This window comes from Serinus canaria, chromosome 13 (genome assembly GCF_022539315.1).
Source record: "Serinus canaria isolate serCan28SL12 chromosome 13, serCan2020, whole genome shotgun sequence".
Classification (NCBI taxonomy): Eukaryota; Metazoa; Chordata; class Aves; order Passeriformes; family Fringillidae; genus Serinus; species Serinus canaria.
Window position 1 is genome coordinate 14711182 of NC_066327.1, and position 15885 is coordinate 14727066.

Consider the following 15885-nt stretch of genomic DNA (forward strand, 5'->3'; position numbering starts at 1 on the left):
CCGGCAGTGGCCGATAAACAGCCATTGGCAGCGCCGCACGGAGCTGGGGTGGAAGTGTGGGCGGGCGACGTCACTTCCGGAGAGTGACGGAGCGGCGGGTCAGAGGCGGCGGCAAAATGGCGGCGCCTGAGGAACGGGAGCTGACGGCGGAGCAGACCGAGAAGCTGCTTCAGTTCCAGGTGCCACGTCCTGGGAGGCCCGTGGCGGCCGGTGGGAGGGGGGGAGGCGGTGCCTGGACACGGAAGGGGCTGAGTTGGGCCCGCCCCGCCGGCGCTGGGGGGTATGGGGCTCACGGAGCCGGATAGGCCCGTCCTGGAGTGGGGTGTCGAGCTGGACATGAGGGGACGGTGAGAGGAGAGACACCTGTGGGCCCAGTCCTGGCCTGGGTGAGTGAGATTTCCGTGCCCCTAATGCTTCGCTGGGGCGATGTTCTGTCATCGCTAATTGAGAGGTGGCTGCTCAGTACACTCCTTGCAGGAAAAACTCCTTGGTAAGTCCCGGCCATTTTAATTAGTCTGAAAATTTTCCTTGTCGTAGCTGGAGAGCCTTTCCTGTCACCGAGGCAGAGTTATCCCGTGGGTTTCTGTGGAACATGGTTCCTGCCCCTCACGATTGGGTAACGCAGCTGGAGACTGTAATGATCTAATCTGTGTCTGCTACACAACACGGGCAAGGTCGCTTAACCTTTGCTTTGCGAGGCCTGGGGCTGTGTGGCAGACGAATGATCATAAACAAATCTGAAGATGTGGCTTATTGGGGAGAAAACAGTGCTGGGCAGCTGAAATTTTTAGGGTTGCTCAGGGATGAGTAACTAAATGTGCTGAGCAATGAAAATTACCTTTAGGTGTCTTGGGTTTGTTTCTGAGCTGTAGGACACCATGTGGCATCCTTTGGATTGCAGTTCTTTTACAAATACTGTGATCACTTTTAAGAGTGCTTTGTCTGCTTTTGTTGCTTCACATGATTTTTGTAAGGCTGTGCATTGAAAGTTTGGTGTAATGTAACTGTAGATTTAAAGGGACTCCAGGGGCATTTGGCCCTGCCTTCCCCAGGTGACACAGTGCAAGTATTCATCATTCCACTCATTGACTTCCCAAGCCTTCAACTGATTCACAGCCCCCTGACTTAATTAACGTGCTGAGGTGTCTTCTCATGACTGGACCTAGGAGGAAACTTGCTTTACAGGTGTCCCCTCTAAGTCTACTGCAAACTGAGTTCTTTGGGCAAAAGACAAAAGGCACAGGCAGTGTTAGCCTTTGCTGTCCCTGTGCTGCCTGGTGAGTAGGTGAGGGTTTTGCACATGTAAATGTCCTGTTCTCTTGCTGTGAGAAATCCTGGTTCTTGCTCATCTGTTTGATCTAGACAGGTAGCACCAGCTGCTCTCACCACTGACTCTGCTGCTGTTTGCAAACCTGTGGACAGCTGTGAAGTGAAATAATCCTGTTTCCCAATGCTCCCTGGTGTTGTCATGGACAGAAGGCTTCCAGGGGACCAGAAGGAAGGATTCATACTTTCCTGTCAAGCTTTGGTTTGAGGCACAGGGAAACACTCCTCAGGTTGTAAGAGGAGAAATTTTTTCATTTAGACCACTGCTGTGCAGAGCCAGATGTGAAAGTTGTGGTCCAGAAGGCTTGGATACCAGCCAGGATCCTCCCTCTTCTGGGGTATGTTGGATCAGCTCTCTCCAGGGCTAATGACAGACCCCACTGGTGATTCCTTCCCCTCTGATGTGTCCCACCTAGCTGAGAAGGCCTTGGGTGTGAATCCTGCTGTGTCCTCAAAAGTAAATCAGTCCTCTTGGAAGAGATTTTTTTCCTCAGACTCCAATAGGAAAAATGAGGTGTTTGGAGAGATTAAGTAAGTGTCATTAAAGTAATTTGTACATAGCTACAAATCAGCTTGGAAAGCCTTCAGGGATCCCTGCTGACTTTGCTGGGAACAAACACTTCAGTGTTTTCCAGGATAATTTCACACTTTGTGATGTGCCATCATAAGTAGGCTGTACAGCATTCCATGGTGATAGAGCACTGCACTTCCACAGAAGGTTATATCCCACTGCACTGTGCTGAGAGCAGCAGAGCAGACCAGAAAGAAGGCAGGATGACAAGGATGAGGTAAGGAATAGTAGGAGGCCCTCAGTGAAATAGAGAGCCAAATGGAGGGAAGCATTCACCTAGCAAAAAGCTCTTTAGGGTGATGATGCTGTTGCCCTAAACTGTTTATTCTACTTCTGCTGGAGAATGCACCTTTCCAGGCAGAGGTGAATGTGCTGTCCTGTCCTGGCCTGAGCTGTTGGGCACAGCTCTGTGTTAGTGCCTGCTCTGCATTAATTAATTCTACTGCTGTTTGTGTGCTGGGTTCTGTAGTGCTCATACAAACAGCTTTGCTGGCAGAAAGCTGAAACCAGCAGCTTCCTTCTTGTGGGCAGGGCTTGAACAGGGCAGCTATCTGCACCATGCTGGGGCAGGTTAGTAAAGGGAAAAAAAACAGTAGAGAGAACTGGGATAAACTTGATATGAAAGCAACAAAGCCTCTTGCATGCTTTCAGCCTCCCATTTACTGCCAGAGAGCTGGCTAATAATGTAAGGGAATAAAAGCATCTAAATTTTTCATCTGTCAAGACCTCGCTGTCCTGACATTTGGAGAGAGAAGTTTACTGTGAACAGTTTAGGAAAGCTGTGCAGTTGTGATTCATTTGGGAGATGGAAGATACAGCAGAGCAGCTTTTCTAGGATCTGGTTATTGATCTGTGCCCATTACACTTGGGCTGATGTCTGATATTGTAATATGCTAATGTAAAGTAATGGAGTGTTATTTTCAAGAGAGTTGGCACTCATATAATCTCTGACTTCAGCTGGGGAAAACAGAATGCTCAAGGCTGGATATGGCTCTGATTTAGGGGAAGGAGGAAACATGAAACTCCAGGCAGCTTTCCCACTCAGTGAATCGATCAAAACCCTCAGAAAGGCATTTGCTGTAATATGCAATGGGAAACTCTTGGTTAAGGCATTTTTCCAGTTAGAACTCACATGTTCTTTACCCTTGGAAAGTAATTCTCTGGATTTGGCAGTGGGTTGGGAAGTAAGAGCAGTGCCAGTTAGTCCTGTGGATTTGCATCTCCTGTGCTGTGTTTCAACATCGGAGTGGATCTGTAGAGGCAACGGTTTCGTAAGTCCAGTTTACAACCTTTGTCCACTCAGGGTATTCCTTCTACTTTTGAAGCATGAAATTGTACTTTCCACTGCTTCAGTATTGAGAAGATTCTGAGCAGTCTCAAAGGTGAGAGATACAAATAATTACCTCCAGCAAAAGCTTCCTTATGATTTACTATAACACTCTTGCTTTGTGTGGCGGTTGAGAAGGCACTATTGAACTTTTCTGGCATTTGTGGAATTTAATAATTGTTTTTTGAAATATTGGCCACTGTGTTGAGCTTGGATTTATTTGAAGGTTTGAGAGTGCTGGTTTAATGGGACTAATTTTAACTACTTACTATGTCTGTAAGATCCATGCTCTTAAAGACAGCTAATAAGAGATCAGAGCAGCAAGGTGTGAAGATGCTGGTTATTCTCTTAGCCCTGATGATCCTAAAAATGTGCTGGTTTGCCATGTGTGTAAGTTTGCAGCTGATCAAAGTTCACCAGAGATCCTGAGGCAGTGGAAATAATGTGGAGTTTCAAGTTTCTGATCTGTTTCCATGACTTGGTAAAGCAGGGGCCATAGGAATGCCATGGGGGTGATAATGACCAGTATCAGTGTTTGCCAGCAAGAGTTGTCTGAAGTGGCAGTTGAACTGTGATCCTGCCATTCCTTACATCGGGTGTGGGTCATTCTGAGCCCTGGTGTGTCTCCCAGAACATGGTGGAGCTGTGGTGTATCTAGTGGAGCACTTTAGGGTAACAGCCAGCAAGGTGCTGAGTGTTAAAAGCTGCCTTTGCCCAGCAGCTTTTCCTGCAGTATTTGATTGTGAAGCCTCATTGATCAGACAAGTGGCGGGAGCACTTGGCGCTGTGCTGCTTGGATTGGCTTTATCACTTCTGGTTTGAGTTGAGAGCAGCTGAATTAAGATGCTAAGGAAAAAAAAAAAAGAAAGGAAATTCACCTCCCTGGAGAGCTCATGTAGAAGACTGAGAAGTGGCTAGAGCTGCCTGTCACTGTGGTGGTGGTCAGGAAGGCTGAAGTTGGCTGGCTCTGGTGTCTCTGTGGAACTCAGATGGTCTTGCAAATGCTGCAGTGTTTCAGTGCTCGTTAAATGCTTGTTGGTAGCTCTGCTGCTTTTTGACCTAAAACTGCAGAAGAATTTTGCATAATTTAAAAAGGAGGGAATGCTCGGTGGCGTTCTTAGTGCTCATAGATAATCCAGACATGTAGAGACAAAGGTGTAAATGAGTTTCTGAATCTTGTAAACTTTGTAAACACCAGCAGAATTTCCAGAATATTGGGGAGTGATGATCAGAAGACTTTCAAGGCTCTGGAATAAACACATTGTGACTCCACTGTAAAATCAATTAATTGAGTAGATTGCAGGTGCCTTTAATGGTGTCCTTATAAAAAGACAATGAAGTGCCTGCTGTAGGAATTCAGGTTGAAAAAATAAAGTCAGAATGCAAAATAAATTTAATAAAAAAAAAATTAAAAATAAAGTCAGAATGCAAACCCTAAATTTTACTCTGTGAAGCACATATTTAAAGAAAGATAGCTAAACTAAAACATTAAATTATGAAACTGAGTGATAATCAGAGGTATTCTAGCAGCAACAGTTGAATTGACTGAGCTTTATTTCTTCTACGAAATCCAATTCTGCAGCATTCCCTTGCAAGGCTTGTGGCAGACTTACTTTTTAATAAATATTTATTCACCACTGAACAGCAACTTGATGTGCTTTTTTTTCTGAACTTCTGCAGTCACAGTGCTTTAAGCAGTCTGATTGGGTCTCTGCAGCAGAATGAAACAATGATTTTTGCCCAGTAGATTGGAGAGAAGGTGGTGATCTGGACACTTGGTGAGAAAGAAGCCAAGAAATGCTCAAAAGTTTGAACTGAGCCCAGAGATTGAATAGGGCATTTGTCCACAGTGTTTGTTACACTGGTGGTAGTGGCATGTGGAATGTATGAATGGGGGCAGGGAGAGGAATAGATGCACCATCCTTCTCCAGTAGAAAAACACAATTCAGTGCATTCTTAACTGGTGAGCCTGTCAGGAGTCCGTCAGGGGCTTTTCCCGAAAGCAAGGAAAACATCTGCTCAGACCTTAAAGCCAGTGCAGTGGGCAGAGATGTTTCTGTGGCACAGTGACAGCGGTGTTCCCTTCAGCAAACATTTGTCTCTGTTCAGGAGATATTGATGTGGCTTCCTGTAATAACAGACACAATTGTTTGATCTCCTGTGCAGAAACTCTGATTGGCACAGGGCTAAAATATACCCAGTGGCTTTGAGGTCTGTCACTGTGTTTGGACTTTTTCTGTTTCAGGCCCTGTGTTGAACTGTTCCTCCTTTTTTTACTACACTGTTTACTATGCTTTTTTACTTCCCCTGTGGTGCTGGGAACATTACCTTCAGTAATGCCTGGCTCATTTTGGTTTTAGTTTCTGTTTATGCTGGCAGTGAGTTGAGTAACAGTCATCTTGAGTTTTCAGAAGTGCTTTGTCTGTATTTTGAGTTCAAGATGATGTTTGAGGGCATTGGCCCAGCCCATCTTTTCTGAGTGGAGCCTGTGGGCAGTATTGTGTTAAACCCTTGACTGTGCTGAGTGCTGTTGTAGTGACAGACCTTGGGCACACTGAGAGTTGGCTGGTGCTGGAAGAGTGCAAAGGCCTGTTTGAGGCCTCCTGTGTGTTTACGGGTCACTCTGCTCTTAAACTTAGAGCAGGGCACTTAAAAACTGAGCATTGTGATAATGTGTTGTGGTAACTCCTACCATGTGCTCGTGCCTTGTTAAGAGCAGTCAGAATGCAGCACTTCTGGCACTCATCTGCTTTTATTCTCTTTCTTTAGGACTTGACTGGCATAGAGTCCATGGACCAATGTCGCCACACACTGGAGCAGCACAACTGGAACATAGAGGTACTACTGAAAATGAGACTTCTAGCAGTTTCCAAATACCTGGATTAAATGCAGCCCTCTGTGGGAGGGGGGCCTACCAGTGAGATTAATCTGTCCCCCCCTGGACTTACCCAAGTAGCTCTTTAGAGCTGTATCTCCACACATCTGGAGAACTGGTTTCAGCCAAACACAGCAGAGTCGTTATGGCTGTGAACAGTTCCTTGACTGGCACACGATGTGGCCTCCCATGGAGCCTGTGTGCTGGCTGCCATGGAGAAGGCGTTCCATGTGGAGGGGGGTTGCTGTTTGTCAGGAGCTGTGCTTATCCAGTTCCCTGGGGCTGTGGACATGTAATACCCACTGTCACTGTCCAAAGTATAAATGCATACAATGCCTGAAACCTCCCTTCGCTCTTTCTTATGTCAAAGGCAGCTGTGCAGGACCGACTGAATGAGCAAGAGGGTGTCCCAAGTGTCTTTAATCCTCCTCCACTGCGGCCGTTGCAGGTCAATACAGCTGACCACAGGATCTACAGCTACGTTGTCTCAAGGCCACAGCCAAGGGCAAGTTATCTTACAGTGGATTTTGTCCTGCTTCTTGGCTGACTCTCTGTGAATACAAAACTTGCAAGCAGGGAAAGAAATTGTTTTCTTTGCATGCTCTTATCTCCTTTCTAAATATTTTATCTTAAAAAAACAAAACATAGAGCTATTCCTTCAGTTTCTGTTACTGCTGTGGAGATTTTCTCCATGCTGTGATTCACAGTATGAGGACTTTTTTTTGTCATAGACTGTCTTGCTGTGGTGTAGTAAAGCCTTTTGATCAGTGGAATTGGAACAAAGGACTGTCCCCTCCATGTGGCAGTGATAATGTTTTTCTTTTTAGAGCCCCCCCTTAAATGTGTATTAACTGGAATACAGTATTACTTTCCTTAATATTTTACAAATTTGCACGAGCACCTGTAAGACTTGGTGCTGTTAGTCTTTTTGTATAGTTAAGAGAATTAATTCCTTATTTGTAATTGCAGGGCCTGTTAGGATGGGGTTACTACTTCATAATGCTTCCATTCCGATTCACCTATTACACCTTACTTGATATATTTAGGTAAGTCCTTGTTTGTGCTGACTCACTTATTGACTGCATCAGGGAACACTCTAGCTCGGATTTGGCTGGATCTCTGTCACTTAGATCTTTAAGCCTCATGGCAGATTTTCCATTTGTTTCCTTAACTGGCATTATCTGTGGCCTTGTAAAGTTCCTTTGCTGTTTAGTAAGAAATAAATCTTGTTGCAGAGAAAAAGAGCACGTTGCAGCTCTGTAAATGAAGTGTGTTTAATTGGATGTCTAACTCCACTCAGCCTTACAGACTGAGTGCCACACAAAGGGGTTGCAAAACAGTGTCCAGCTGTTTGGTATTCTTGGACAAACACTAGAATTGTGTCCCACTGGGCTGGGCTGAAGATTAACCTGCCCTAATTCCTGGATGTTTTTTGGCAAAACCCAAACTGTAAACACCTCTGCTTTATTCCCTTTGCTGTCTATTGCCTCTTCTCCCTTTACTGCCCCAAAGCACTAATTCTCCTTGTCTCCTTTGCAGCATTGATAGAGGGAGAAGGGGATGGTAGTGGTGGTAAATAGCCAGCAGTCCTGCCATCTGCCCTGGTTTGGCAGTTTTCCCTGTTGTGTTACTCTTTTTCCCCATTAAAGACATTTCCAAAGTTCAGTGTATCTTCTGTGCATTGGTAGAACTAAACAGCACTGATATCTGCCTTGCAGTGAAGCTGTTTCAGCTTCAGAGGAATGACAATTTCATAGAACTCATAGTGTAATGTTCTCTTTCTGCAACTCTTTGTACGTTGGAATTGTTAGTTCTGGATTAGCAGAAATGCAGTTTTCAAAGCTATCTGGACAAAACTGTGTGGCTTTTAACAGCCCATCTTTGACTAAATTCTTCAAACCTCCTACTGTTGGTGTGGCTTATGCCTGACGCTTCAGAGGAAGCTAAAACAGTTAACCACACAGAACTCAGATCCTTACTGATCCCTGGCATGAGATGAATCTTCATTGGGGGTTGGTTCTGTAGCAGTGGTATCAGTTTGGAGCAGAATGCCAGTTTAGGTTCAGATTATAAATGTTCAAGGGTCTCAGCTATGACTTTTTTCCTCTTTATGAATCCCAGTGACTATCTGTAGAAAAGAAAACCTGTGCCTCAAGAAGTCAGTGAGCTGAATTTCCAGTGTCCTTTGCTTCCTTCCTAGGTTTGCTCTGCGTTTTATACGCCCTGATCCTCGTAGTCGGGTCACCGACCCAGTGGGTGACATTATTTCGTTTATTCATATGTTTGAGGAAAAATATGGGAGGATACACCCTGTCTTCTACCAGGGAACTTACAGCCAGGTCAGTGTCATGTGTTGGTGCCTAGGTTCTGGGGAGTGGTGATTTTGCCACATGGTGTCAGGGCCTCCATGACAAAATTGTTTTTCATCTACAAGCCCAGCGTTTATCCCCAAACTCTCTTAACAGGGTAATGGAGAGCTAGTGAACAAGTGTATTGGGAAACCAGTGTCTGCCAGGCTTGATGGTTTGCCAAGCCTGCAAAGTTGGAAAGCAAAGCTACTCTGGCTGTTCCTCGACCGTCTGTGTGACTCTGTAGCCGACAGCTTTTCTTTGTAATCCTGCCTTTGTTTTTATAAACTAGTGTGCTGTGCCAGAGTCTGTCCTTCTGTTCACCAAATTGGGATTAACTGCCTGGGCTTGTATCACAATGCAACTTCACAACAGCTCAGGGAGTCAAAATTGAGAGGGAGCCCCTAAGAATTTATGGGAGGTGAGTTTTCCATGTATCAAATCTGAGTGGGCTCTCTGTAGAAGAGGGATATCCCTATGGACACTGCCTCTTGCACAGCTTCTCTCAGCCTGGCCAAGGGAAGGGTCTCCTGCAGAGCATCCCATCAGACAGTTTGATCAGCACTGCTTCCCAAGTGCCTGGGGAAAAACTGTCAGTGCCTGTCTGCTCCACACTGCACAGTGATGGAGCTCACCGCCTCTGCAGCTCTTTTAGGCTCCTCTGTCATTCCTGGAATCCAAACTCAAGCAATTGTGGAATGGTTAGGCTACCAAAGCTCAGTGCCAGTAAAACAGGGAGCATATTATGCACTTATCCTGTGGTCTTGTTAAAAATGCTCTTGAGTGGGTGGGATCCAGACACTATAGATGTGGAAAGGGAGGGATTCTTTTCTTTGTTGTCTGGTTTTTGGGAGGCCTGCAGCACTATTTATTACCTGTTTCAATAGAATTTTCATTTGGTGTGATTTGAAGATTGTGTCCTGTGCAGGCTCAAGGGAAAGCTCAGCCTTGGCCACTGTGAGTCCAAGGGGTGAAAGAGGTTCTTCACTGCTAGCTGAGTCTGGTGAGGCAGCTGAGGTGTCAGTCCGTGTCATTGCCTACCCAGTTTCACTCTGAGTTCAGTGTTCCCCAAAGCCACATCCTGAGAGGATATGAGAGAACACCACTGTAGCCTTCTTAAATAGAGGCTCATTTAGAAGGTCTGACAGGTTCATCCTCCACTGCTGCTTCACTCAAACCACTCTAGTGGTAAAGGCCTGGGTCACACCAGCCTTGTGGGTGCTGCGTTCCCCTTGCCCAGAGACCGTGTAACTTTACCTGCTCTGCTCTTATGCCAAGGCACTGAACGATGCCAAGCGGGAGCTGCGCTTCCTGTTGGTTTATCTTCACGGGGATGACCACCAAGACACAGATGAGTTCTGCCGGTAGGTAGGAGAATTTCCCAAATAGCTGTCTTTGTATTTGAAATTCAGCTTCACTCACATGGTCTCTTCTCATCCCCCAGCAATACACTGTGTGCACCTGAGGTCATCACCCTCATCAACACTAGAATGCTCTTCTGGGCTTGCTCAACCAATAAACCAGAGGGATACAGAGGTGAGTGTGTCCCTCCTGGGCTTTACCTGTCCCCTCCTGTCTCTGTAACAAGCCAGATGCTCTTTGACAGATTTACACATGTAAAACACTCTCTTGTCTGCTTGCACAAAATAAAACAGATTTCAGGATTGCATGGGGAAATACACGTGTTGGTTTCCTGGGATATCTCAAAGGTTTGGATGCCAAGGAAATACATGCTGATCTTCACCTCCACCATTCTGTGTGTTTCTGGGCAGTTGTACTTCTGTGATCATTGCTGTGGGCATTTAGGCTGCTTTCAGTGCCTTGTCAGTGGGAGTTGGTGGGTGTATACTGGGGATAAACTGAGAGGAGAAACAAGTATCCAACTAGATCTGTCCTTAACCCTGGCTCCTGTGACGCCTGAGGCCAGGAAGGACTTGTTAGGTGCATTCTTTCCCTTTCTGAGACAGTCACCTTAATCCACAACCAATCTCTGTGTCTCGTCAAAAGCCCACAGTGTTTGAGAGCTGTTCATACCTGGCCAGACAGCAGTTTGGTAAGGATTTTCTGCAAGTGGAGCCTTTCCCCAAAGTTCTGTTCATGGCTCTTGTGTTGTTTCCACCATTTCTGTTTCATGGTCAGGAGAATGCTACATTTGGGTCACTCTTGGCTCCATAGTTCTGCTCCCAGTTACCAACAGCTTGAGAGAACAGCTCTCTGAGGAGACAGTCTTTGACTTATTCCTGTTTCATTGCTGCAATGCTTTGGAGTCACAGCCTGGGAAGCAGAGCTGGAAGGGATCATGACCTTTCGTTAAATCTCTGAGCTGCTCTGGTTTTGTTTGGGGGCTCCATTGGTAACAAAGGCTCCCAGTTGCATGATGTACCATGTGTGTTTCAAGGAGGGAATCGGCAGCCGTATATGAACAGTACCTTAAGCACATCATCTGTTCCATTCCCTGCTTCAGACAGAGCCTGCCTCCAGCAAAGCCAACCTAAATTTGGTCAGAAATGTGGACGTACTTCCATGCCCCCCATGACAGTTTCTTCCAGAGTCCAACCATCCCTAATCACCTGAGCAAATGTTTACATGTACTTGTCCTTTCTCTTCCTGCAGTTTAAACCCATGGCTTTGTCCCATTTTCAATGGACATTCAGAGCCATTTACTTCCTTCCTGCTTGAGTTAAAAGAGCCTTTTTTGGTTACTTAAAAGCTTGATTTTTTTTCCCATCAGTCATGTCCTCCCTTTGCTAACTTACAGGGTTTGATTTTCAAAGTGGAGCCTGAGGCCTTTTTTGCCTTAGAGGAGAGAATATCTGGGGAAGGTGCTTTCCTTGGCCCTCAGTGATGGGAAACCCTTGTGCTGTACCCCTTGGTGGCCCTTGTGTCTGGGGTGGTGACGTTTGTGCCTGCTTGCAGTGTCTCAGGCCCTGCGGGAGAACACGTACCCGTTCCTGGCCGTGATCATGCTCAAGGACCGCAGGATGACCGTGGTTGGGCGGCTGGAAGGCCTCATCCAGGCTGATGACCTCATCAACCAGCTGATGTTCATCATGGATGCCAACCAGACATACCTGGTGTCTGAGCGCCTGGAAAGGTAGGGTGGGACCAGAGCTCCAGCAGCACAAACCATGCTGAGGCAGGCTGTGCTCTGTCCCTTTCCTCCCTCCAGACACCGTGTGTAGGCACATAGCTCAGCACCTCCCGTTCTGTAACACAGCCCATGGGCTCTCCTCTTACCAGGGGCATCATCAGTCCATAAATTCAGGCCATCTTATAGCCAGGGATTCAGATGTGTTGCACACACAATCCCACCACTGAAAGGTGGATGTGAGTACTCTGTTCTCTGCAGTTGGAGAACACCTTTGGCATGCTGGAGCTTTGCAGGGAAAGCTTGGACAATAACCAGTAGGATCCAAATGGGAGCAAAGGCATTGCAGGCAGGAGAGCTGGTGTCCACAGCTGTGTGTTGCTGCCTGGGCTGGCTGTGCTGAGCTCTGGCTGCTTTTCTGGTGGGGCCTCACAAGTCCCTGGTGACTCTTAGGGATGTACAGGTTGCAACCAAAACGGGATCCTACCATTTAACTTTGTCTGTCCCTCCTCTGCCCCACGCTCTGTGGGTGAGGACCCAGTAACACGTTCCAGTTTATGAAATGTGCAAGGGATTACGTGAAGGAGATGAAACCAGGAAGAATCTCAAATATGAGGCAGGAATTCTGGGCACTGTTCATGTACTGTCTGTCAGCTATGTCAAGCTGCAGGGGTTGAAAAGCCTTTTAAGATCAATTTTACCCACTCTTGAGAAGCAGTTTAATTGTGAGGGACTGTGCAGACCTGGCTTGGCCTTTTGGGAGCTTGTGGTATGCCAAGGCATTACCTGCTGTGTGCTTCTATGAGTTGGAGGCTGTCCCTGCACTCTTGGGCCTGCCCTCTGCCTGCCATCACTTTGGGGCCTGTTAGCCCTGACCACTTCCCACCCGTGTTTGCAGGGAAGAGAGGAACCAAACCCAAGTGCTGAGGCAGCAGCAGGACGAGGCATACCTGGCATCCTTGCGTGCAGACCAGGAAAAGGAGCGCAAGAAGAAGGAGGAAAGGGAGAGGAAGAAGAAGAAGGAGGAGGAAGTGCAGCAGCAAAAACTGGCAGAAGAGAGGCGGCGGCAGGTGAGAGCAGAGGGATTGCAGGTGGGGCTGCAGTGTCCTGTGGGATGCCTGGCCTGCCATAGGCATGGCTTGTCTTGCTTGGGGCTTAAGCATTTCCGAGGCTCCTGGAGCAGCTCTGCTGCAGGGGACAGGCACAAAGGTCAGCTGAGTGCACAGCCATTGCTCCTGCTCCCTCCTTGCCTTGCAGACACTGCAGGAGGAGAAGGAGAGGAAGTCGGAATGCCTTCCTCCAGAGCCCCATCCTGATGACCCAGAGAGCGTCAAGATCATTTTCAAGCTGCCCAACGATTCCAGAGTGGAGCGGCGATTCCACTTCACACAGTCATTGACGGTGAGCCTGGGGCAGAGCTGAGGGGCCTTCCAGAGCAAGGGCTGAAGAGACTTGCAGGTGGCTTTTTGCCCTTGGACTTGCCACATGGTGACCTTTGCTGAGAGCCTTGGCAGGCAGAGCTGCTCCTTGGTAAGGAGAGTGCTGTAGCGCCTGGTTCCACCAGCTTGAAAGAGCAGACAAAGTGGCAGAAACTTCTGTTGCCTCTTGAAAAGCTAGAAGGTGTCTCTGCCCATGACTGGGTGGGGTGGGACGAGATGATATTTCAAATCCTTTCCAACCCTTAACATTCTATAATTATATACAATATATATATATATATTCTATTATAATTCCACTGCTCCCTATGAAATAAAGGTGTAGGAAGAGTCAGAAACAGTGTCTGGTCTCCCCAGTGCTCTGTGCCAAGCCCAGTTTCATGTGTGCCAAAGAAATGGCTGTCTCAGGTCTACAGTGCAGTGATGGTGCAAATTTGGGAGCCTTCCCCCACAGATGCCAGCGATTTACTCTGGCTGTGTCACTGCTCCCCCAGCTGGCAATTATTTCTGTGCTTCTTTCCCAGGTGATCCACGATTTCCTGTTCTCCTTGAAAGAAAGCCCTGAGAAGTTCCAGATTGAGGCCAACTTCCCTCGCCGTGTCCTGCCCTGCCTCCCTACAGAGGAGTGGCCCAACCCCCCGACGCTGCAGGAGGCGGGACTCAGCCACACGGAAGTCCTCTTTGTGCAGGACCTCACGGACGATTGACACTTCCTTTTGGTTTTGTTTTTGTTTGTTTTGTTGTTTCGTTTTTTTTTTTCCAGAAGACACAAAACAGAAAGAGAAATTCATATTATTATTATAATACAATATTTTTTTTAAAAGACTGCGTACAAACGAGGGATCAGAGACCACATGGCCCGTGCCAGCTGTGCTGTGTGTGTGCGCTGGCGAGAGGACGCCTGCACACGGCCATCCCCTGCACCGGGGGGCACACGGGGGGAGCTGGTGTTGCCCCTCCGCCCTCCCTGGGGAGGAACAGGAATGGCAGCTCTTGGTAATTATTGCTTTTATTGATGACAATAATAATAAAACCCCAGCAACCCAACATCTTGTGAAGATTGATACTCTGCTGCTCCTGAGAGACACAAGACCGAGTACCGGAACGTGCTGGGATTGGGGTGGGGGGAAAGGGCTGGACAGACTCTCTTCAGCTTCCCTCTGTGTATAAATACTGTTCTTTTAATATTTCTCTTGCTTTGTAATGACCAAAGGAGATTGGGGTTGACTATAGTATTAACTTTTTGATAAAGAGCTGGTTCAATTCTTACCCATGTGGGGCCTTGCCCAGGGTTCTTAGCCTGCGTAGTGTAATAAACTCTGCCTCTAGCATGTCTGTGCTGATGCTTTCTGCCCCTGCCCCAGGGAGGGGGTCAGCTGCTCTGCCACTTGTGGCTCCCAGATGGGGGGTGCACTCAGCTTCTGGTCACACTGGTGATTTTGTGCCCATGGAGCTGTTGCATGAGAGGAGAGCGTGCCCAGCATGGGGGATGGCAGGGCTGGGGCTGCTGTTGTGCCACCTCCTGTGGCATCAGCTCTGGGCTCAGGCAGCTGATGAGGCTGGGTGAGCCCTTGTGGAGCAGGAGGGAGATGAGTGTAAGGTTGGTCCCTGCCAGAGGTGCAGCCAGGGCTGTGGAGCTGGGCCATCAGCTGCCCAAAGGCAGAGGGGTAAGGAGCCTTTTCCTGCAGTTGACCTGTCCTGGAGCCAAGAATGGCTGGGGTGGAAGGAATCTCAAAGTACATGTCATGGGCAGGAATAGAGGAAAGCCTCCCCTGGCCCAGCATGGGAATAATGGTGGAGGGTTGGGATGGAGGAGAGGTGGAAGGTGTCCCACTGCTGTGGCTAGAGCCACCCAGGGAGCTTTGCTGTCCCAGGATAGCAGCCAGGAGGAATTTCCCATCTCTGTGCAAGCTGTGACGGGTCGCTAGGTGAGAAGGAAGGGGTGTGTGGTGCTGCTCAAAACTAGATACTGCTGGGGGCAAAGCAGCCAACCAATCCCTGCTCCCACCCTCAGGCTCTCCTGGGCTCCCCTCCAAGCCTCTCTCCAGGGCCCTTCCAACTGCAGCAGCTCCTTCCCATCCCTGGTCCTCACTCTTCCCCTCAAGCCCCCATTGAGACAAGAGCTGGGCCCAGCGTGTTGGTATACATCATACATTTATTAGTGAATATCCCTCTCAAAATCAGCCACAACATTAAAAAAAATAATGATTGCACTACTTGGTCAAGCAGAACTAGCAACTTTCATTTTAAAAAAAGTACAAATCTGTTAAAAATTTCAATCAGTATAATACACATATATATAATACAACATACTAGTTATGTTAAATGCTACAAAACCAATATGATTCCAATGGAATGGAAAAAAACAAACACTTTTAGAGCTTTAAGAACCTTTTTTTTCTATATATTAGCCTTTTTTCAAATACATACATGGGAAAAATGAGGTAACTGTAAAATGTGCAAGTAACAGAGCAAAAAAAATTATATATATATATTTATATATATATATATATATATAAAAACTTTCTAACACAGAACACACGTCCTAGCACCTTCCGGGGAGCCGCGGGGAACGCGGGGGTCCCGCCGGAGGGCCCGGGGACTGGTATAATAGAACAGTAAACAGTCCACTATCCCACCACAGGAATTCATTGGTAAACAGTGGTATCTACAGCGCAGTCAGCAATCACAAACACCCTAAATAATTGTTTTTTAGTATTTTTTTTGTCATTTTTTCTTTTTGTTATTTTTTTTAAATGATACTTTTAGCTGCTCATTGGAATAAATTCTGCAGCACACGAGCTGTGAGCTTTCGAGTCGCCGTCAAAGGACCGTAAGGCTTTCCTGGCTCCCTGGGCACCGCGAGGGCGGGAGGGGAGGAGGGGGCGTCTCCGGGGGCGCGAAGCCGGGGACT

At 47.3% G+C, this 15885-nt stretch overlaps 1 protein-coding gene across 1 annotated transcript; it reads left to right on the forward strand.

Annotated features, from left to right (window-relative positions):
- The first annotated feature begins 38 nt into the window (after nt 1–38).
- Nucleotides 39–14302, forward strand: FAF2 (Fas associated factor family member 2). The gene is made up of 11 exons (XM_009091520.3): nt 39–179; nt 5994–6062; nt 6470–6604; nt 7069–7145; nt 8300–8438; nt 9726–9811; nt 9892–9983; nt 11364–11541; nt 12434–12605; nt 12793–12936; nt 13496–14302. Exons 1-11 carry the CDS (start codon nt 117–119, stop codon nt 13676–13678), a joined length of 1338 nt encoding a protein of 445 aa, XP_009089768.2. The 5' UTR covers nt 39–116; the 3' UTR covers nt 13679–14302.
- Nucleotides 14303–15885: the final 1583 nt, after the last annotated feature.

Bases quoted from the DNA above. Each gene is read 5' to 3' on its own strand.
- FAF2 (XM_009091520.3), top strand. From the start codon at position 117: ATGGCGGCGCCTGAGGAACGGGAGCTGACGGCGGAGCAGACCGAGAAG. The intron at 180-5,993 runs GTGCCACGTCCT...CTCTTTCTTTAG, and splicing joins AGAAGCTGCTTCAGTTCCAG to GACTTGACTGGCATAGAGTC. The intron at 7,146-8,299 runs GTAAGTCCTTGT...CTTCCTTCCTAG, and splicing joins ACCTTACTTGATATATTTAG to GTTTGCTCTGCGTTTTATAC.